Below are 23,432 nucleotides of genomic sequence, written 5' to 3' on the forward strand. Positions count from 1 at the left end.
CTGCCCTTCCCAGAGAAAATTTCTACAGATCTGTGTTCCTTGTGTTCCTCTGGCACTGGCTTTAAAACGAGTCAATATATCTCACTTACATAGAACCTAGGCGCTTTTCAATCTGCTGCTTCTTTGCTGGGTCTTAGACTTTGAGAGTGCATTGGCCTGAAAGAGCAGAGACTCCGTTTCCTACAGCTCTCCCGGAGTTAAACCTGGCTGATTTTCAAAGCCAGACATTATGGGGGAATACCTTCCTGGTGTAGATTCCCAGGACAGGGAGGGGGACCCAATGGGCTTGAACCCCTCATTCCTCAGGCAAGACCCCTGCACCTGTGATACTCTTTTCTACTTGCAGGTTGCTAAGTGCTTTTCAAACTGTTTTTCTACTGGGTCTCAGGGTGAGTCAGCTTGCATGCAGGCCCTCCAAGCAGTGATTCTGTTTTCCTATAGCACTTTGGGACCTCCTACAGGTCTACCCCGTTCCAAGCCAAATGTTCTGGCGGCTTGTCTGATGCAGACCTTGGGGTCTAGAGTGCCCAGTGTGGGGCACCAACCTCTTGTTCTTCCTAGAGAAGCATCTCTCTAGTGTGAGATCTCTCCCTATTGTGTTGCCACACTGGAGTTTTTTTGTTTTTTGTTTTGAGACCATGTCTCTGCCTCTCCCTTCGCAATGTGATCATTTATATCCTTTGCTGTGGAGGGCAAAGCACAACCCCCATGGTCACCAGAACAAGGCGCTCTACAGCTGTCTCCTGTGGGGCTGCATGTACCCTCCAGTTGTGACTGAACTGTCTTGACTTTTAATTCATTTAGTTTTCAGATCTTTTTCAGAGGGAGATGATCCATATGTAGCTGTAGACTTGGTATGCCTGTGGGAGGGGGTGAGTACAGCGTCTTCATATACCACCATTTTCCCAGTTGTATCTTTTATTTACTTTTGAGAGAGCGAGAACAAACCCCAAGCAGCACAGAGCCTGATGCGAGGCTCGATCTCACAAACTGCAAGATCATGACCTGGGCCGCAATCAAGAGCTGGATGCTCAACCAACAGAGCCACCCAGGCGCCCCTTCTCAGCTGAATCTTGAAAATTAGCTGCTAAAGCAATTTTTGGGTTAGATTAAGCCTTCAGAACACTTAGATTCGGTTGTATTAGGGAAGAAAATGTTCAGATAACATATTAAAATTTAAAGTGAGACTGCAGAAAGACCTGCCAATATTAAAGTATGAGGTTTTTTTCACATTTCAAACAGCAATGTAGTAACTGAATTCTTAAAAGAACTGCTGTCTACATTAGCACTAAAACATAGCTAATAACATCTGATGTTAACATTGTATTTAATAAGTAATGAACAGCAAAACAAACAATATACTCTTTAAATGTTTCGCTGAAACTCTCCACCATTTTGGCTTCATGTAATGAGGTATTTGTAGAATATACAGTCACATTTGATGTACATTTAAACTGAGTTTTTTTTGGTTTTTGTTTTTAGAAGGGGATGGTGGTCAGTAAGGAGACAAACCTGACTTTATTTTTGAAAGACAAAAACCAAAAATCTACGCAACTCCCAATTTAGATTAGGGTGGTTTCTATACTTCCTCTCCACATGCATATACTAAATAAAGCTAATTCACATCAAAGAAAGGTTTTTAAATTATATGCAGAAACTATACATTTTACCTTGTATCATTGCTGACTCCTGATGGGAGACCTTGGCTTTGTCTTAGGGAAAAAAGACATGCGTTAATTCTAAGGACAGAATTCTGTAGATCAGGCAACAATGTATGCTTCAAAAGATATTAGAGCCATAGACTGAAATTATTTAGTGATAGTTACCAATATCCCATATGAAGGTAACAGTAAATGATTCAGTTTGGCTCCGTTAGCCATCCTATACCTGCTGGGTTACTGGCATATGACCCAAAAGCTGTACCATTTGTTGGGAAATACTTTAGGAAGAGATGGCATATAAGTTGATTCATCTTTGACTCCAAATGACTACCTAAACTCAGGTCGGGGAAGCAGTGTCATTTCATGGCTTGTTTTCCTGCATTTCCACACTACGAGGCATTTTCACTCACTTGAAAATAGTATGATAATGCAGTGATCTAGTCCATACCACTTATTCGACCTAGTGTTAGCATCTCACTAAAACTTAGAAAACCAGGCATTTTCTTTTAATTCAGGACTTTAAGTGACAATTACTATGTGAAGACAATACTTTATGATTTGGAAAGATGAAAACTCAACAAAACTGAAAAATTTGCAGGCAGCATCTAAAGCACTCAATGCTAACATTCCGTTACCGTATCAGTATTTTTTAAAAATAAGATTTCTGTCTTAATCTATGGAAGAACAGGTATAGTAGCCCTTAGGCCACTCCTCATGGTGCTAAATGTTACTTACCCAGGACTAGCCTTGATAATGATTATTAGATTTGCTTAAACAGCTTGAAGCACTTGATACTTGAAGTATACTTAAAGAATTTACTGAGCTGATTCTTAAGGAGCCAAGTCAGTTAATATCCTAAGTCTTGAAAGCTCCCTTCAAATGTAATTTTCATAGTCCTTAAATTTTAATTGTCACTGTTTATTACTGTTTTGGCTACATTCTCTACAATTTCAGCAGCATCTTAAAGAGACAATGTGTCTATATGTACAATGAAAAAACAAAATGGCTTGCAACATGAGAAATAAGAGCCACAGTTTAACTGTACAATATTAAGGAGAATCTGTGGTATCACCTCCTTTTTCCGCAACATGGACAACTTACATGTAAGTATCAGCATTATGAATGTGACAAATAATTCTTACAGGAGTAAAATACAACATCCTGAAAAATAATGGTTTCTACCATACAAGGCAGTTAGAAAATGTTCACATTTTAACAAATCTGTACAAACCACAAGAAACTTGTTTATGGGACCATCATCCCACCTTGCTGATAAGAACCTTCTAGAAATGTAGGATAAACATGAACAATTTATAAATCTAGTATCTATGTGCTCCACAGCCCTAGAACCCAAGAAACTGATTTAGTGAACCCTAATATGTCCAAGAAGGATCATTTTTACATGCCTTGATTGTTAATGAATGCCAACCTTTAATATCTCTCTATGATGTACAGTCAACTTGCACCTTTAAAGAGGTCATTAAATTTTTTAGCAAAGAAGCAACGTCATTTAGCAGCAATTAAAGCGCCTTCAAGAAGACTTAAAAAAAATACAATATCCAATTAGAAAAGCCGTATTTTTAAACATTTGTACAAGAATAAGCTGCTGAAACTTGGTAATTGAAATACAACATCTGTACAACAATTTACAATAGAGCTAGAAGGGAACTTTATCATTATCCTGCATAGAACTGGTCTGGTCCACATTTGGTCACATACTATCACTTGTTTATGAACAAGGCCTGGTAATAAAGGGAAAATAATCTTAATTCTAACATGTTGAAAACACCAGAGATAATGCAATTTAGCGAATTCAACTGATTTCAAAACAAGCAGCTCATGTTGTCAAAGGTGTAAAGTATCTAGAAATAACAGCTTTCCCGTTAACATGACTAGTGTGTGTGGGGTGGGGAACGGACATGTGACTCCGAGGTACAACTTGGTAAAAGCCAGAATAGGCAAGTGACAAAGTCTAACTTTGTCCAAAGATGCTAACTCTCACATTCTACTACTACAAAACACAACTGTCACTGCCATTCAGTTCTTACTTTGGTTTCAGCAGGTTAACTGCTGAATGCTGAAGAATGTATCCAGGCACTATAGTTCTTGTGTTAGAAATATTTTTTCCGTGTGTTTTTAAATAATGAAAAACTACCCTTCATATTAGAACTCTCTAGTAACAACCAAATGTATTTAAGTATTATAAACGTTATTTACAGTGTTCCCCCAAACAACGATTTTTCTCCTTAGTATGGTATTCCTGTTTCTGTGCAACAGGCAGTCATCTTTCACTGCTTAAGGTTACAAAGTGTACACTTTATTCATTGTCCATGATCCACTCTCATACAAATGACGCTATGAAGAACTTCAGTTCACAAACAACCATGTCTGTGTGAAAAAGGAAACAAAAACAATCAAATGCTCTCAAACTCAAGTGTGTATCTGGAAGCAATTCAAAGATACCATGCCAATTTTGGAGGAAAATCAGTAAGTAATTATGCTTGAAGAAGGGGGTGTGGGGGATGCTGTGAGGCCAGCCATGTGTAAGTTTCCTGAAGAATTTGATCTTCTCATGTGCGGGAGAAGGTATGGGTCATTTGCCAGTTGGTGCACATCAAACCGATCTTCTTTTCGGTAGGCCAAACAGCGTCTTATAAAGGCCTTAAAAAAAAAAATTCAGAAGTTAAAATTTTTGTTTTTAAAAAAATGTATTTTGGGGGGAGGGGCAGAGAGAGGGGGACAGAGGATCTGAAATGGGCTCCGTGCTGACAGTAGTAAGCCTGATGTGGGGCTCGAGCTAAAGAATTGTGAGATCATGGACACTCAACTGACTGAGCCACCCAGGTGCCCCAATTTTTGCCACTTCTAATTATCCTACAGAAGGATGAACACATTTAATAAATATATTTCATTTCATTAGTATTCAAATCTTTAAAATTCTGTAGCAATAAAATTCTTCAAATTCAACTCAATTCATCCTTAGTGGTTCACTTTAGTCTAAATGATAATTGCTACCGTTTAAACTTCATGTTGGAAAGATGCATCTCATTTTTAAAAAAATTTACAGCTAGAACAAAAATTAGCATTTTAATCCCTTTTGGATATGCAGTTAATTCAGTGGCATTTTAAGTACATTCATGTTGTGAAACATCAAGATTGACCATGTCCAGAACATTTTCATCATCCAAAACTTATCCAACATCCAAAGCAGAAGTCAAAATTCTGTATCCATTAAACAAGAACTCCCCACTCCTCCTTCCCCCAGCACTTGGTAACCACTATTCTACAAGTAGAGTAAGATTTGTCCTTTTGTGTAAGGCATATTTCCCTTACCATAACGCTTAAGAGTTCTCCATGTTGTAACATGCATCAGAATTTCATTTCTTTTTAAGGCTGAATACTCCATTCCATGCAATTACCACATTGTATTTATCCATTTATCTGTTGACTGACATTTGCATTGTTTCTTCCTTTTGACTACTGTGAATAATGCTGCTGTGAGCAATGGTATATAAATATCTGTTTGATCCTTGCCTTTGGGGGAGGGGGGGCATATACCTAAAAGTGGAATTGCTGGATGACAATTATTTTTAAAAACTGAAGTATAACTGACTGATCTATAACATGTTAATTTTAAGTGTGCAACCTAATAATTCGATATTTGTATATTGCAAAATGACCAGCACAATGTAACTAGTTAACATCCATCACCAAAGTTACAACTGTTCTTTAAGTTTATTTACTTTCAGAGAGTGAGAGTGAGCAAGCCAGCATGAGTTGGGGGTGGGGGGGGGTGGCAGAGAGAAAGGGAGAGAGAGAATACCAAGCAGGCTCCACACTGTCAGCACGGAGCCTGATGCAGAGCTTCACTTCATAAACGCTGAGATTATGACCTGAGCTGAAATCAAGAGATGGATGCTTAACTGACTGGGCCGCCCAGGAGCCCATTTTTCTTTCATTTGATAAATTTAAAATCTATTCTCATAGCAACTTTCAAATATATAGTGTTATTAATTATAGTCATATACTGTACATTACATCCCCATGACTTAATTTTTTAATTTACATCCAAATGAGTTAACATATAGTGCAACAATGATTTCAGAAGTAGATTCCTTAATGCCCCTTACCCATTTAGCCCATCCACCCTCCCACAACCAACCCTTTGTTCTCTATATTTAAGTCTCTTATGCTGTCCCCTCTCCCTTATTTTTGCTTCCCTTCCCTTATGTTCATCTGTTTTGTATCTTTAAAAAATTTTGTAATATTTTTGAGAGAGCATGAATGGGGAGGGGAAGAGAGAGAGGGAGACACAGAATCTAAAGGGGGGCTCCAGGCTCTGAGCTGTCAGCACAGAGCCTGAATCAGGGCTCAAACTCATGAACCGTGAGATCATGACCTGAGCGGAAGTCAGTCACTTAACTGACTGAGCCACTCAGGTGCCTTGTATCTTCTGTTTTGTATCTTAAATTCCTCATATGAGTGAATCCCCATGACTTATTCTGTAACTGGAAGCTTTGACCCTACCCTCATCGCTTATTCTGCTCACCCCCTACTCCCTGCTTCCCACCAGTCTGTTCTTTGTATCCATGAGCTTGGATTTTTTTTTTTTTTAGTACGATTCCATATACAAGTGCGATTAGATGGTATTTGTCTTTCTCTGACTTATCTCACTTATTTAGCATAATGCATTTAAGGTCCATCCATGTTGTTGCAACTGGTGAGATCTTCCTTCCTTCTCATGGCTGAGTAATATCCTGTAAATGTGTGTGTGTGCATGTATATATACATATACACGCATATATACATATACACATACACATACACACATGTTCAGCCACTATGTTGTTTTCATGTCTTGGCTACTGTAAATAATGCTGCAGTGAACACAGAGGTGCAGGTGTATTTTCCAATTTGTGTTTTCCTTTTCTGTGGATAAATACCCAGAAGTAGAATTACGTGATCACATGGAAATTGTATTTTTAATTTTTTGATAAAACTCCATACTATTTTCCACAGTGGCCATACCAATTTACATTCCCACCAAACTGTGCACAAGGGTTCCCTGTTCTCCACATCCTTGCCAGTACTTGTTTCTTGCCTTTCTAACAGCCATTATAACAGGTATGACGGGATATCTCACTGTGGTTTTGATCTGCACATCCCTGATTAGTGATGATGAGCACCTTTCTGTGTATCTGTTAGCTATATGTCTTCTTTGAAAAAGTGTCTATTCAGATACTCTGCTCAGGGCAATCAGATTATTTTCTGCTATTGAGTTGTACAAGCTCTGTACATATTTTGGATATTCACCCCATATCAGCTATGATTTGCAAATATTTTCTCCCATTTGGTAGGCTGCCTTTTCATTTTGTCGAATCCTTTGCTATGTAGAAGGTTTTTCATTTGATGTACTCCCACTTGTCTATTTTTGCTTTTGCTGCCTTTGCTTTTGGTGTCAGATCCACAAATCCTCACCAAGGCTGATGTCAAGGAGCTTACTGGCTGTGTTCTCTTCCATTCGAGACTCTCATCCATTTTTAGTTTATTCTCATGTATGGTGTAAGACAGTGGTCCACTTCTCACAATATCATTTATTGAAGAAACTGTCCTTTCTCTACTGTATAGTCTTGGCTCTTTTGTCATAAATTAATCATCTATGCATGGGTTTACTTCTGGGCTCTCTATTCTGTTCCACTGATTTTCCCCTTTTTTATGCCAATCATACTGTTTTGATTGCTACAGCTTTGAAATATAGTTCAAAATCAAGCAGTTTGATGCCTTCAGCTTTGTTCTTTGGCTATCCAGGGTTCTTCTGTGGTTCCGTACAAATTTTAGGATTGTGGAGTCTATTGTGTGGAGTGTGTGAAAAATGCCATTGGAATTTCCATAGGGAGTACATTCAGTTTTCAGATTGCTTTGGGTAGTAAGGACTTTTTAATATTCTAATTCATGAGCACAGAGTATCTTTCCATTTATCTGTATTGTTTTCAATTCCTTTCATCAATGTTTTATAAGTTTTCAGCATACACATCCTTCAATTCCTTGGCTAAATTTACTCCTAATTTTCTTTTTGATGCAACTGTAAATGGGACAGTTCTCTTAATTTCTGTTACTAGTGTACAGAAATCCAATAGATTTTTGCGTACTGATCTTTATATCCTGCAACTTTACTGAATTTTTTTATTAGTTTCGGGTGCAGTCTATTTGGGGTTTTCTATATATATATTGTCTTCTGCAAATAGTGACCTTTTTTCTTCTTCCTTTCCAAACTGGATGCCTTTTATTTCTGTTTCTTGCCTACTTGCTCTGGCAAGAACTTCCAAATACTATGCTGAATATGTTTTCCTTATACAATTGTAAACTCCTAAACTGTAAACTCCAAAAAATTGTTTTTTTCTTTAAAAACAAATCCTAGCTTTTCTCATCATTATACCTTGGGTATTAGCTAATATTTACTAAAATTTTTTCCGAATCCTTAGGTCTTAATCATTTTCTGAGTGGTCACTGAAACCCAACATGGAGAAAAAAATATCAAGAGTGACTGATATGTTCAAGGCAGAGTTTTAGAAGATGAAAAGCTGCTGACAGCAAGGTTAGGAAGTCTACAAGGAGAAAATGTACTTCAGATGCCCACGCCAGGTCAGTGGAGGTACTTGGTAAAGGTGTACTCTGTAAGGATGAGATCTGAAAAAGAACACATGCAAAACCCCACAAAAAACAATGTGATCTTCCCCATCCCAGATCTGAGGTGGGGGAGCCTAGGAAGAGCCTAAGGCTAGACTCAGGGATCGTCAAATGGGACTTCTTTTTGGCACGCTACATTCATGCCTGGTCATTTCTGCCGGTTGATTCATTTAGTTTCTGTTCTCATTAGATGCCAACATTGTCAGGTTCCTTTTAAAGGAGACATATTTACCTTATGAAAAATACGTGATGTTCTTATTCTGAAGCATAATGAATTATCTTCTAAGAGTCATCCAAATAACTTGCTAAAGCACCAGTTAAGATGTAACAGACAAAATGAAATACAAGACGGTTCCAAAAAGCACAGAGTACAAAAAAACCCTAGTAAGTACATCTTCAGTTATGAAGGTCACTATGACCTCAATGAATGGTAACATCTAGCAGTATTTTATCTATATTCTAAGAAACTCTATAATGCCTGTTTATGAATTATCCTTATGGCCTAGACTACTCACACCAGAAAAAATAGGAACTTCATGTGTTTTTTTTCTCAGCAATTTCATAGGTTTTAAAAAGGAAAAGATGCCAATAGGGCTCACAGAGAAATGAGCTTTGTGAGAAGGATAACAAAGCAGGAGTGAAAATACAAATGTGAAAGGCCAACAGGATGAAGGTGGGAAGATGTAAGTACCGTAAACATTCTATTAATTAGAAATGGCTATTCTGTGTTACCACACAGACATATGGATTAGAACTACAGGAAGCCACTATTACAGATTCACAGACCGCTACATGGAAGCACAGGTGATGAAGAGGTCAGGCTTTTTCCACAGCTACTGTAGGGTGGCATACGGTCAACAGTGAATTCTGGAGTCTAGCGTAAGTGAATACTTTGGTCCACAGCTCTCCTACTTACTAGTAGCTAGTCTGCTTCTGGGCAAAGTACTTCTACGATGGCTTAGCTGGCCTCCTACTTTATACAATGGGAATAACAAGAAACTGATCTACACCTCATAAGGTTGTTAATAGATAAAGTATCAACACAATGCTTGGCACACAAGCACTAAATAAATGGTAGTTATTACTACTTTTATTACTTCTTATACACTTAAAATACTTCAGTATTAACATAACTTTGTGATTTTCCCTTGCTCTCCACAAAGCAAGCTGGTGTGATCAAAGAATCAGGGACTGTATTTGGGTCTTGAAAACTATCAAAACCAAAGACCGAAGAAACAATTTTCCAGAGCAAGTAACCAGTCCCAACGGGACAGATTTCACTGTGGTAGTGATCCCTTTTACTTTACTTGTAAGTACAGTTGACCCTTGAACAATGTGGGGGTTAGGGGCACAACTGAAAATCCAAACATAACTTAAATGCCCAAAAATGTAACTACAAATAGTCTAGTGTTGACTGGAAGCCTTACCAACAACAAACAGTTGAGTAATATATATGCTGTAGGTTATACATATTAAATGCTGTATTCTGTCAATAAAAAATTAGAGGAAAGAAAATGTTAAAATCATAAAATACATTTATAGTATTGTACTGTTTACTGAAGAAAATCCACATTAAGTAGACCTGTGTGGTTCAAAAGTCAATTGTACTTTGTTTTAAGCACAATTTATGAAAAGAATTACTTCACAAAACCTATTTACATAAATTTAATACCTTTGCTTCACTGCTTACAACTGGTTTTACAGGGAACTGGACTTCTGTGGCTTTTAATATTGTATTTTCTTGAAGAATGTCTTGTTGAGATTGATTGTGACCAAATGGCTTAAAAAAAAAAAAAAAGAATAAAATGTTTAAATATTTTGTGAGAAATTTCTAAGAGTAATTATCAGTGAATCCCCAAGATACAAATGATCTGTATTCTAAAAAATCCTGTCCTCAGTTATTTGGAACTTGGGATGCATTTTCTTAAAACAAGGTTCTGAGAGCAGGCTGAGTAAACCCATCTAATCAATCCTCCACATAGCTTAAACGTTGTGAATAAGCACAGAAAATAATGCTGTTACAATATAATCAAGATAAAAATATAAAAAGAAATCAAAATTATGACTGGTCAAAAAATTGAAATACGATTAGAGGAGTAAGAAGCAGTGAAAACGTCTGTGAAAATTCCAAAGAATAAAATACCTGATCACAATACACTCCCTTCAATGACAACTCAGGGATGGGAAAGTGTCTGTGGCAGCTCACAGTTCTGACTTCAATATAAAGAGAGGTTTGGAAAGAATTAAGGCTAAGTTTGATGAAGTTTCCCTGAGAAAGCTAAACTGAGTAGGAGGAGGGGAGACAATGTGAGCAAATAGAGAGAATGGAGAATGAAAAGTGTTTTGCACTTTCCAATATCCCTAAATAGCAGAAAATGTTAGCACTATTAACAGATAGCTTCTTTTACTTTAAAAAAAAAAAAGGGGGGGGGGTGGGTAGGGATGCCAAAAGCAACTTAAGTAAGCTGCCTGGCTTTCCTTAGAAGGGTCTACACTGACTTGAAGTTAAACTTTGCATTTAAAAAGGAAATTCAACTTATCTCCACACAGCAGAATCCTGCATACTTTAACTTACCTTTCTACCATAAAGACACTGAAAGAAGATGACTCCAACTGACCATACATCAACCTTGTTGGAAATCTTTGGTGGTTCTTTTCCAACCACAAAACACTCAGGAGGTAAATACCTATAGTTTTTTGGGGGGGTGGGGTGGGGTGGGGAGGGTAGAAAACAGGAAAGGATACTGTTAAGAATCTGTAACTTAAAGCCTTCTCAGTGTACATTTAGAATACCCAGAACACTCCTGTCATCTATACATAAAACCTTAGGACTTTTATCAATGAAAATGACCAAAACTTTTGAAGCATTTACATCCTTGTGTTATCTGACTCTAGAGTCAAAACCTACAACTTTGTGATGAAGTCTGCAATATACACATATTATGTATACGTATTATATATACTAACAAATCTTTCATTTCTGTGGACAATATATATATAATCATTAGAAATTACAATGTTCTAATTTGAGCAAGCAATAATAAATGCTCTCCCATGCCCTTTCACCTGAGTTCAAACCGTAGACAATTCTCTTCCTAAAGCACCTATCTGACCACTTGGTTCTTCTGTTTAAAAAACTGCAACGTCATGAACCACCAGATTAAGACCTCCTAGCTCTTGTTGGTACACACAGACCCATCCTAATCTAGAAGCAACTTAAATTTCCAAAATCTGCACTCCCTCTTCTCCTTCATTCCCACACCTCCTCAAACTGGCTAGGCAAAAACAATTCACTTGGTTCCCCAACAATGCCCTCTGCTGCATCCACCACCACTACCCACCACCTTCCTATGCTTAATATGAATCTCTAATGCCTTCCCTGACCACTCCATTTGGTGAGTACCTTCTCTCTTTTAAGAGCCACTGGACCTTCATAAGCCTTCTCTGTTTCCTCCAGGCTGAGCTTTGCTCCCTCCCTACGTAACCAGCAGATGTTATGGTACCTCTATTATGGCATTAAACTAAAATCCCACTAAACTGTGAGCAGAGCTCAAGGAGCTCTTATTATTCAATGTGTAGTTTTTGAACACAGCAGCATCTGAAATATGTTAAGAATTCAAAAATACTATTTTCTATTTTTAAGTTCATAATTTTATATAAAGGAAAAGTAAAAATAAATTTGTCACACCTTAGATTGTAAGTAAAAAAATCCACCAGGGATGCAAGCATCTCCCACCTTAAAATTTAGATAAACTTAAAAAATCCTGGAAAGGAGTTTTTTTTTTTCCCTTTAGTTTTATACTATGATAAAATCATTTACATTTCAGCAGAAATGGATAGATTTCTTAAAAAAAAAAAAAACTTTTTGAAAAAGAACCAACAAAAATGACCAATAATTTATTTGGAATGTAAATCCTTTTCTACCCCCCAAATCAAGTAAAAAGCCAGACTTTTTTTATGATAAAAATATGTATTTTGTGTATATTTATGAAACAAGAATGGCTTGTAAACACTATGCTGCACTGTCTCTTGAGGCAAAAGGGTAGAACCAAAGAGAGAAATTGTAGGGAGAGAGACCCAAAGCTGGAGAGAAATGACCACCAGGACTTAGTGAAAAATTGCATTTGAGGCCTGAGAGGAAAGGGGGGACAAAACTGATTTTCTTCTAACTGGTAACTGACAAATAGTTTATACATTTCTGGGGATGAGATGTCATTTGTAAAAGTACTATATATATGTATTGTAAAAGACTGCAGAGAACATCCCAGTTTACCAAACACACAGCTAAGAAACTTAAAACCATTTTTAAAAACGTTTCTATGGGAAATACATTCCAGGTTACTACATGGAAATACTCCAGCCCTCCTGTCAGAGGTAAATCTCCTTGCCCAGACCTCCACTAGCAAAGCCGGAGTGCGAGGGAAACAACATAGCAGGAAACTCTGCAGAGGAAGGACGATCTATTATTTAGAACTGTCTAAATCTACTACGTCAAGCTGTCGTCCACAGAATCCAGGGTTCTATAAAGGAGACTCGATGCTGCAACTCTAAAGACTGCTGATTGAGGATACTAACTTTTAGGGGGTTACTAATTTGATAATTTTCTTTAAATATGGAAGAAAAATCCATGACCTACTATCTTACTCATATTCCTAGAAAATGGTACAAGCAGAATTTGAGAGTAAAATGGTTTTAGAAGAATATAGGGAAAGTCAAGTTCACACAGACCAGCGGCATCCTGTGGAACTGGTTATTATGTGCCCAGGCTGTGTGAAGACTGTTCTAGAAACTAGTCTCCATCCTGTTCAATGAAGTGTGTACAGTTCTCTCTCCAATTAAAATTTTACTCCTTTTGCTAAACTAAGTTTGTTTTGAAATCTTGTAAGTCTTATGTTCTCCACTTTGGTGCATTTGACCAGAAGTTTGAAAATTCACTGAGAAGTGATTTTTGTCAACACCTTGGTACTCTGAAGGGAATGACACTTATTTAGACTTAGATCTATGAATCTATAGTTCTATCCAGAGTTTATACATATGAAGTTATTAAAAGGGATTTCTGAGAGTCAAGTCCAAAGACCAAGAATATGCTAAACTTCTTTCCCATTGTAAGATCAATGCGATCTTCATCTTCAACAAAAACCAAAAAACTTCTACAATGAGGGCTTCATGCTTATGACTATTGCTTATAATAGTTATGTTGTTATATTCACGTAAGTATTTTTACTCATGATAAACATCACTTGAATATACAGAAAGAAAATCCGTGATTTTCTATGTGAGGCGTTTCTGGCTGGTAGATACTGAAGTCACTCACTGATGCCAAGTCATTCTCCCTTCACTTACCTCATATTTATAGTTAAGAGCAGATGAGAAAAGAAGGCTGATGACAGGAATCTCCCTCTTGACTCAAACTTCGTATTAGTACCCCCTCACCACAGTAATCTCCAAAATACATGAACATACAAACTAAAATCTCACAAAAAGTAGTCTACACAATTTCAATTCAAGATAAATTATACATTTACCAGTAAGTGCCTGCCCCTTGAGAAGTTAGATCCATTCCATCTACACCATAGCTATCATCATCCATAATCTTAGATAGACCAAAATCAGTGATTTTGATTTCTCCACATGCTGTGCCATCTACCAGAAGAATGTTTCCTAAGAACAAAATATAAGGTTTTTTTTTTTTCAATGACACATAGATGCTGACTTGTGGTCAACAAACAGATATTTAAAAATACATAGTTAAAAATGTAAACAAATTATAATTTTAAAGTGTGGTAACACAATAAACATTTTAAATTCTTCTAGTATTCCATGGAGTTTTTTGTAAAAAGCTAAACCACAAAGCATATTTGCAGATAACTTAATAAATAAAAACCACAGTCTTTAAAGTTTAAAAAAATAAAATTATTTTGACAAATTTTATTAATTACCTGGCTTAAGATCATAATGTATAATAGGGGGTTTGATTTCATTGAGATATCTTAGTGCATTTACAATTTGCATTACAATAGACCTAGCTTCCTTCTCTGACATTAATTTATGTTGCTTCAGATAGAAATCCAAGTCATTGCCTTCACAGTATTCTAACACTGTACAAAACCTACAATGAAGAGAAAAAAAATTAGACTTAAAATATCACCCAATAATTATCACAGTGGAGAAATGAAGTGTATATCATAACAGAATAGGGAAAGCAAAAAAGCAAACAGTTTCTCTTAAAAACTAAATCCTTATATTCACTTACGTATCTGTATCCAAGGAGAAATAATCATAGAGTTTAACTATCCTAGGGTGATCCAGTTCTTTATGTATTCTATATTCTCTGCAGGCATGTCTATGAGAAAAGAGAGTATATTCATTCTCCATGACTATTAAATGTACTTTCACTTGATACAAACCAGAAAGTATTAATATTTACTTGTGGTAGTTTTCCTTCTTCTCATCCCTCCAGCTTTTATTAAGCTGATGGATCTTCACAGCAGCATATCTTTGTTCATAAAGGTCAAAAGCCTAGAATTCAAGGCATAGTAAAGTTAGGACCAAAGATCAACTGAATAGCTGAAGAGATTTTTACAAATTTTTTGGTGATGATTTTTGCAGTAATATGGAATTAGAACGTACACTACAGTTTTTGAACTATGATTATATATAGTTCTATGACACATTTATTACTGGAAACAAGATACAAATTCCATCATACTACATCAGAGAAAACTTTAATGTGAATTTTCATATTCAAGTTCGTAAGTACCAATATATTGAATCAAGATAAAACAAAGTTATTGTTTTCTTTCTTTACACATGAATCTGGCTCCTCTCTACTGGCAGTAGCAGTAAGCAGCCAACAGAACAGATGGCTATAGTGTGTTTTTTATGGGCCGGACAAAGCAAACCTTTTTCCTCTACCTTTTTCTAGCAACTCCCCACTTCTTTAAAAATAAACAGGTTCCTAACAATTTCCAACTGTTTAAAAAATTATAAACTTTGATTATGAAACTGTTCAAACATAACCATAACCATACCACATATCATTTTATCACACCTAACTACATCAATAATTTCTTAAAATCTCTTTTAATACCCAACTTGTCTTCAATTTTCACTGGTTGTCTTAAAAAAAAGGTTCTTATACTGGTTTGTTCAAATCATCAGCCTAATTCTTACATAAAAAAATTAAGAATGATTAGTATTCTTTTAAGGTCTTGGGTAATTTATAAATTAAAAAAAAAAACACACTTGAATGTCATCAAAGAGAGATCTACTAATTTAGGTTCTGTTGTGATTTATACATAAAGGTGTCCCTTTATTAAAAACTTTTTAAAAAATATTCATTTTTGAGAGAGACAGACAGTGAGCGTGGGAGGTGCAGGGACAGAGGGAGTCACAGAATCAGAGGCAGGCTCCAGGCTCCGAGCTGTCAGCACAGAGCCTGATGTGGGGCTTGAACTCACAAACCACGAGATCATGACCTGAGCTGAAGTCAAGCACTTAACCGACTGAGCCACCTGGGTGCCCCTGAAGGTATCCCTTAAAAAAAAAACAAAAACAAAACACTTAAGGGCGCCTGGGTGGCTCAGTTGGTTGGGCACCCAACTTCGGCTCGGATCATGATCTCGTGGTTTGTGAATTCAGGCCCCACATCGGGCTCTGTGCTGACAGCTTGGAGCCTGCTTCGAATTCTGTGTCTCTTTCTCTCTCTGCTCCTCCCCCACTTGTGCTCTGTCTCTATCAAAAATAAATCAATGTAAAATACATAAATAAATAAACACTTAAAAGGTACATATTTATAAGAATGAAGGTCCCCAGTCCCTACTCCCCACACCATCAACTTAACCTAAAAATAAACAGGAAACACAAACTGCTTGTCACATAAGCCTGAGATCAGAAATAATATAGGATGCAGTAGTTAAGAATATCCACTTTGGAGGCAGAACTCATCAACTATACGGGGCACCTGGTGGCTCAGCGGGTTAAGTGTCTGACTTTAGCTCAGGTCATGATCTCACAGTCCATGAGTTCGAGCCCCACATCGGGTTCTGTGCTGACAGCTCAGAGCCTGGAGCCTGTTTCGGATTCTGTCTCTCTCTTCTCTCTCTGCTCCTCTCCTGCCCACATTCTTTCTCTCAAAAATAAGCATTAAAAAAAAAGAACTCATCAACTATACAACTTTGTGCTAATAGCTTCTTAGCCTTAGTCTCATTTGTAAAGTTTGGGTTGTTGAGAGGATTAAATAGGGTAGAGCATATAAAATGTTAAACATGAACTAATTACAATATTAAAAGTTTAAAGAAATAGAAAAGGATAAAAGTAAAAGAAGCTCATGTGAAAGAATGCAAAAAAGCATAAAGGATAATAGAAGAGAATAAAATTTTAAGTACACTAATAAAAGTTATCAATACATATTTGACTTATATACGATACATCTTTCTCTCAAGATTAGGGGAGTATAGTATACCCTTCCCATAGGCTAATGTGGTAATTACTGAGCAACTGATTCAGTATTTTCCACCTTGGTATAGATAAAAAAGTCTGTATTTTTTGATTTACAGTCTGCTTCTTTCCCAGTGGACCTGGCCACCATGAAAAGGCTTTCTGAATGGGTTGGAAAGAGTGGTGTTTAGTATTTAGATCAGTATTGAAGATTCAAGTTATTAGGCCCAATCTGCATTTTCTATTTGCTATATAAGTCTTTTCTTCAAAAAGAAAAACCCCTTTTAGCCCCCAACTGTGGCATTAAAAACAGTGCAAACACTGTAGGGCAGTGGCAGAAGGTTGTCATGAAAGGTGTTAGCAGGCTCAAAAATTGGGCAACTCTAAGGCTGAGCTAGTACTAACTGTACTTTGGTGATTTTTAGATCCAGAGTGAGCTACTATGATCTTTTCTACTTTGTGGCCTGGGTAAGCCTACTTGAACCATTAAGTGCTTGAGGATGAACTATTGTTAGAATTAGAGAACCAGGAATTGAGAGAGAGCTCACAGATCACTCCTGATGGGTGAGGAAAGTTGGGCCCACGAGTCTTAATGCTCATCCAACTTAGCAAAACAAAAACAAAATGACTCATAGTTGAACTAAGATCAGAACTGAAGTTTTTTGAATCCAAATCCCATATTATTTCCCAGAGTAAGAACTAGAATCTAGGTTTGTCCTCAGTAAACCAAGAAGGCATGGTCCTTGTCTCACTGAACAAAGAGGATTTCTAATAATAATCTGATGAGCTTACATTTGCTAAACACTAATATTCTATGTGATTTCCCTGTGATAGCTCATTTAATCATTACAACAATTCTATGATGTAGGTACTGTTATTATTCACAGATGAAGACTGAAGCAGAGTTGGTGTCATAAGGCCAAGTATATACAGTTAGTAAATAGGAGTCAGAACTAGTCAGGATTCAAATCCAGCCTGTCTGGCTTCAGAACTCAAGCTCTTAACCACTGACTATACCAATACATAACAAAGCACAAAGTGTCAACAAAGAACTATACAAGGCAGATCAACTGGGAAGCCTTCTGTAAGAATCGAAATTTAAGGTGAGTACAACCTTCAATATGACTTCATCCTAGCTATGAGCAGATGGGAAGCCCCTGGGGCTTATAAGCAGGAGAGTGAGATGATCAGATTGTGTTTTATAAAAAGGCCACTCTACCTACAGTATATACATCAAAAATTGGAGAAACTCAGTGCCCCAAAGAAGGTGATTAAGTACAAGGCTCAGGCAGCAATGCAAGTAAGAGACAAGGAGACCTTGGGCTAAGAGAGGACAAGGGTCATTGCTGGATTTGAGAGCTTAATGACATTAGTAGCAGTAGGCAGCAGGGACTGGTTTTATGTGGAGGGAAGGGAGTTAAGGGAGAGGTGGAATGAAGAATGGCTCCTGTGTTTTCCATCTGGGCAGATGAATGGTAATGCTATGTACTGAAGTGGGGAGCAGTGTTAGAAGAAAAAGGTTTTGGAGAAGAGGAAGGTAACTTCTATTTCAGACCTAAGTTTTCAGTCCATATGAAGCATCCAAGTGAGGCAAACAGACTAAGTTATGTACACCAACAGGTATGGAGCTCAGAAGGAAGGTGTAGAATGGCTATACGTACACTGATACAGTAATGGCATTCATTCATTCATTCCATTTATTGAGAGAGTGAGAGAGAGAGAGAGAGAGAGAGAGAGAGAGAGCGCACAAGCAGAGGAGGGGGCAGAAAGAGAGGGAGACACAGAATCCAAAGCAGGCTCCAGGCTATGAGCTGGCAACACAGAGCCCGACGTGGGGCTTGAACTGTGAACCATGAGATCATGACCTGAGCCAAAGATGGACGCTCAACTGACTGAGCCATTCAGGTGCCCCCAGTAATGGCTTTTTTTGTAAGAGTGAAAAATCCTCTCTGGATTTCTTTCAGTTAGGGAGCACAGGCACTAATATAGGTCTTTCTTTTTTTTTTTTTTAATGTTTGTTTATTTTTGAGAGAGACCGAGCACACAGATAGCGAGAAAGACACAGACTCCGAAGCAGGCTCCAGGTTCTGAGCTGTCAGCACAGAGCCTGATGAGGGGATCAAACTGTGAGATCATGACCTGAGCCAAAGTTGGACTCTTAACCAACTGAGCCACCCAGGCACCCCCTCTAATATAGATCTTTTGTAAAAAGTGAAGAAGCCTGACAAAACTTCAGAAAGCAGGAGATACGCTTCCCTTTACGCCACTTTTGGCTTATGAAAGGTTTCACAGTAATGCTCTATTTTAGATAGCTGGGGAAACCTGTATTTGAAAAGGAGTATACAGAATGATAAAAGACCTTAGGAACTACAGAATTTTAAAGGTTGGGCAGAAAGATACAATGTAAAGTGAAAAAAGGTTAAGATACAAAACACTAAACATGGTGACTAAAACTTTTTCTACATTTACAGAGATGCATTTAAGAAACACTGGCCTTAAAATAGGTAGAAATTTGGGTAAATTTAGGACATGTAATACTTGTGACACATGTTTAAAGGGTACAATCTTTCCATAAACGTACTATATTAGATGGCTACCTGCCACTCTTGATTCTAATGACTGTTATCAGATTGGCTACTGATAACTAGGTGTCAGACATTAGCATGATGCAAGGATAGTGTCCAGATTCTTGAGACAAGACAACATAAGCCACCAGACTATTTGTAATGAGAGCTGAAACATAAAAATCAATCAATAAAAGACAAGTACCTCTCTCTTTTTTTAAGTTTATTTATTTTGAGAGAGAGAGAGAGAGAGAGAACATGAGCAGGGGAGAGGCAGAGAGAGAGAGCAAGAGAATCCCACACATGCTCCGTGCTACCAGCATGGAGCCTGACATGGGGCTTGAACTCACATATCATGAGATCATGACCTAGCCTAAATCAGGAGTTGGATGCTTAACCAACTGAGCCATGCAGGCACCCCAAGACAAATACCTCTTTAACCATGTACTCCTGTATCTTTGCTCTATTAGTGTGAAGAAAAGAAAAAAATTTACATTACCTTATACACTTCACTAAAGCCACCTCTACCAAGCAGATGAAGTAATAAATATCTTTCATTTAACGTTGGGTGATCTTTGAACCTTAAAGGTGGGAGAAAAAGACACTTAGGCATGCAAAAAACACACACAAAAAAGATTTCTTCCACAATAAAGTTCCACTCTCTCTTCTACTACTCTGAGTTATTGTTCTCAGTTACTCCACTATTAATTTCTAATTCCATTCTATACTGCTTTTCTTTCTCTACTTGCATGACTGCTTTCCATCTTAACTCTTTGGTGTTCACTAAGCTGAACATTTACAGCTGAATATTCATGTTCAACAACCAAAATTATAGCACTCTGATATCAGACTTCTCAACTATCTTATTTCCAAGATCTTTATGAAATCCTGTAACTACTCAGAAGAAATTATTTCCCTTGTAGAAACATACTTTTATATTGAGAGGATGGTTAATCCAGATTTTACAGTATTGACATATGATTAAAAATAATTTTATTTGTAAGTTGGCCTTCATACGTGATTAAATTTTACCCTTTGGACTTGTATAAATAAAATTTCAATTCCCAATTAAAAAAAGGAAGCTTTAAAACGAAACTTAAAAATCACTCACAGATAATACTACTCTTATTACTACTTAACACTTATTGCTTCTGCTATATATTAAGCATTCACATGTATTAACTCATTTATTTCTCAGCCAACCCTTCTAAAGCAGGACTTGCTACCATCTCTTATTTTACAGATGAGGACACCACCACACAGAAAGGTTAACTAACTTGCTCAGGTCAACCAACAGTTAATACATGACTGCACTTAGCAGAAAAATGTGATTCCAAAATGTGTGCCCTTGACATCAAGAAAACAAAACAAAACAAAAACAAGAACAATGACAGCTCTATTTTTTTTAATTTAAATTTTTTAATTTAATTTTTTATTTTTTAAAACTTACATCCAAATTAGTTAGCATATAGTGCAACAATGATTTCAGGAGAAGATTCCTTAATGCCCCTTACCCAGTTAGCCCATCCCCCCTCCCACAATCCCTCCAGTAACCCTCAGTTTGTTCTCCATATTTATGAGTCTCTTCTGTTTTGTCCCCCTCCCTGTTTTTATATTATTTTTGTTTCCCTTCCCTTGTGTTCATCTGTTTTGAACAATGATAGCTTTATTAACTCCAGGTGCAAATACATTATATTTTGTTCAAAATCAACTGAATATAACTTTGACAATTTTTTTTTCTTGAAGAACTTGTTAATAAAAGAGATTTTGCTTGTTTTTTTTTTTTTCTGTTTAAGTAAACTCTACCCCCAGTGTGGGCTCAAACTCACGACCCCAGATTGAGAGTCGCACACTCTACCCACCAAGCCAGCCAGGCACCCCTCTGCTTGGTAAAGCTGTAACAATTCACTTGATTTTCATCAAGTGGACTAAGTCATATCCATAAATAAGTTTGAACATAATTTTCAGAACAGCCAACTGTAAATTAGTTTTGTCCTACCTGCTTTATTAGAATTTTCATCTGGTACATTTTAGGTTATTCCATAACTATATCATTTCGTTCACCTTAGACAGAAGAATGATCTGTGTATTTATGAATTATACAAATACAATGATCATGGATAGGCCTTCTTTTAAGCAAGATTATTTATAGTTCAGAAGAGAAATTGGCCATTTCCAATTCTGAGATTCAAATTAAGTCATGAAGCTTTAAATGACATGACAAATCTCACAGATAAAGGATAAAAAGACCACCCTTCCTTTCCTGTACATCAATTAAATCCAAGTAGTGCCTTGCTTAATTTCTATCTTCTTCATAAAGTTCCCACCAGTCATCTCCTCTTCTTTTGAATTTCTTTAGCATTTAGTATCTATGGCACTCATTCTGATAAGCAGGGATTAAGGACAGAGGCTATACCTTGAAATTTCTTTTCTGTTTCTTCTACAGTTTTTGCATAATGATGAAAACACGGCTTACTGAAGTCCCGTTGGTTGAAATAATTTCTCCTTCACTACTGTAATACTAACTTTGGTATTCAGTCAACAAACATTTATTTTGTGCCTATCATGTGCCAGGCACTGGTCTAGGCTCTGGGGATACAGCAAGAACAAAACTAAGCCTCGGCTCTCATGTAGCTTATGTTCTAATTGGAGGAGACAGACCAGAACTGAAAAATAAATCTGTAATTCCAGGTAGTGATAGATGCTATGAAAAAATAAAGCAAGGTAATGATACTGAGAGAGGGAATGGAGTGAGTCAAAGACTGCTATTTTAGAGGGTGGCCCAGGGACAGCCTCTCTAATGGTCATTTGGAGTGCAATAAGGAGTAAGCCACTTAGATATTCAGAAGAACAACATTTCAGGCAGAGAAAATGGTAAGCATAAAAGCCTTGAGGTGGGAATGTGCTAGACATGTTTGAGGGGGCCAGCTTATCTACAACATATAAATAAGGGGAGGATGAGAGAGATGGGAGTGGTGAGGTGGCCAGAGAAAAGATCATACAAGGCCTTCTGAGCCATGGGAAGGACTCTGGATCGTTTTCTAAGTGTGATGAGAAGCTACCCAATAAGGAAATATTGTGTTTATGCTCTTCACAGGGAAGGAAAAAACTTTTATCATGTAAAACTGTAAAATATGAATAATGACTTACTGTGAATTATCTTCATTATTTATTCTTTTGAGCTCTCGAATGTGAAGATTTCTGACTCTTTCCAAACGTTCAAGTTCTGCCTGGATTTCTGCCTCTTCCTGAAAATGAAGAGAGGGGACTATAACAAGCTCAATTTATTTGCAATATAAAAAAGATATTTTTACCCATGCATCAATTTTTTACAATGACGGGAAGAATAGTATATTATAAAGTACCACTGAGTTAAAAGACCAAAGTGCACTTTCAATGCCTGAAAGATGGAAAGAGATAAGGCAAAAGCCTATTTCAAGAAACCATCCTCCACATAAAAATCTATACCTAATGAGATGCTGAGTTTTATTCTGTACTACAAGAAATCTATTTTTATAACATCTAAACTGAAAATGACTGCAAGGTAGTCTGAAACTGACTTATAACACAAAATGAGAGCTTTATTTCTGATACATCCTGATTTTAATTTAAGAGGGAATAATTTAGCAATACAAAACAAATGAAATGAAGGTATTTTACAATAGTTAAAAAAAGGAAGAAGACAGAACCACTGATTATTTCTAGGCCTTATAGTGTTTGATATACACAAACATGCACACACATACAATCTGACCACTCAAGTAAATCTCTCTGTAATCGTAAAGAGACTTTAAAATAAAAACTACACGGATAGCTGTGGCAGATCCTCAGTTATTAGAACAGATAGAGGCAAATCCTAATGAAATTTTCTTTCACATTTGATATAAAATTTTTGAAAATATTTTTCATGTCTCAAAATATACAATTTTGAGAACATTAAAAAAAAATAAGATCCCAAATAATCAATCACCCATCTTACATATCTCTTTGTCAATATAAATTTGAATACTACATAAGGGACAGATAAGAATATATCAAATTTCAGTGGAAAATTCTAGAAATGCCCAATTTTATAGTATTT

At 36.8% G+C, this 23,432-nt stretch overlaps 1 protein-coding gene across 1 annotated transcript in view; it reads right to left on the reverse strand.

Annotated features, from left to right (window-relative positions):
* Positions 1-2,558: 2,558 nt before the first annotated feature.
* TLK1 (tousled like kinase 1) overlaps positions 2,559-23,432 on the reverse strand; it is a 147,060-nt gene continuing 126,186 nt past the window's right edge. Inside the window, exons 13-21 of the mRNA XM_011285316.4 lie at positions 22,502-22,599; positions 19,851-19,932; positions 14,776-14,867; positions 14,602-14,691; positions 14,288-14,457; positions 13,874-14,009; positions 10,924-11,035; positions 10,021-10,128; positions 2,559-4,322 (exon numbers count right to left, since the gene is read on the reverse strand). Of these exons, the coding sequence (XP_011283618.1) occupies positions 4,146-4,322; positions 10,021-10,128; positions 10,924-11,035; positions 13,874-14,009; positions 14,288-14,457; positions 14,602-14,691; positions 14,776-14,867; positions 19,851-19,932; positions 22,502-22,599 (1,065 nt within the window). The 3' untranslated portion in view covers positions 2,559-4,145. The remainder of the gene's footprint in view (positions 4,323-10,020; positions 10,129-10,923; positions 11,036-13,873; positions 14,010-14,287; positions 14,458-14,601; positions 14,692-14,775; positions 14,868-19,850; positions 19,933-22,501; positions 22,600-23,432) is intronic.

The sequence above is a fragment of the Felis catus genome, chromosome C1 (genome assembly GCF_018350175.1).
Source record: "Felis catus isolate Fca126 chromosome C1, F.catus_Fca126_mat1.0, whole genome shotgun sequence".
Classification (NCBI taxonomy): Eukaryota; Metazoa; Chordata; class Mammalia; order Carnivora; family Felidae; genus Felis; species Felis catus.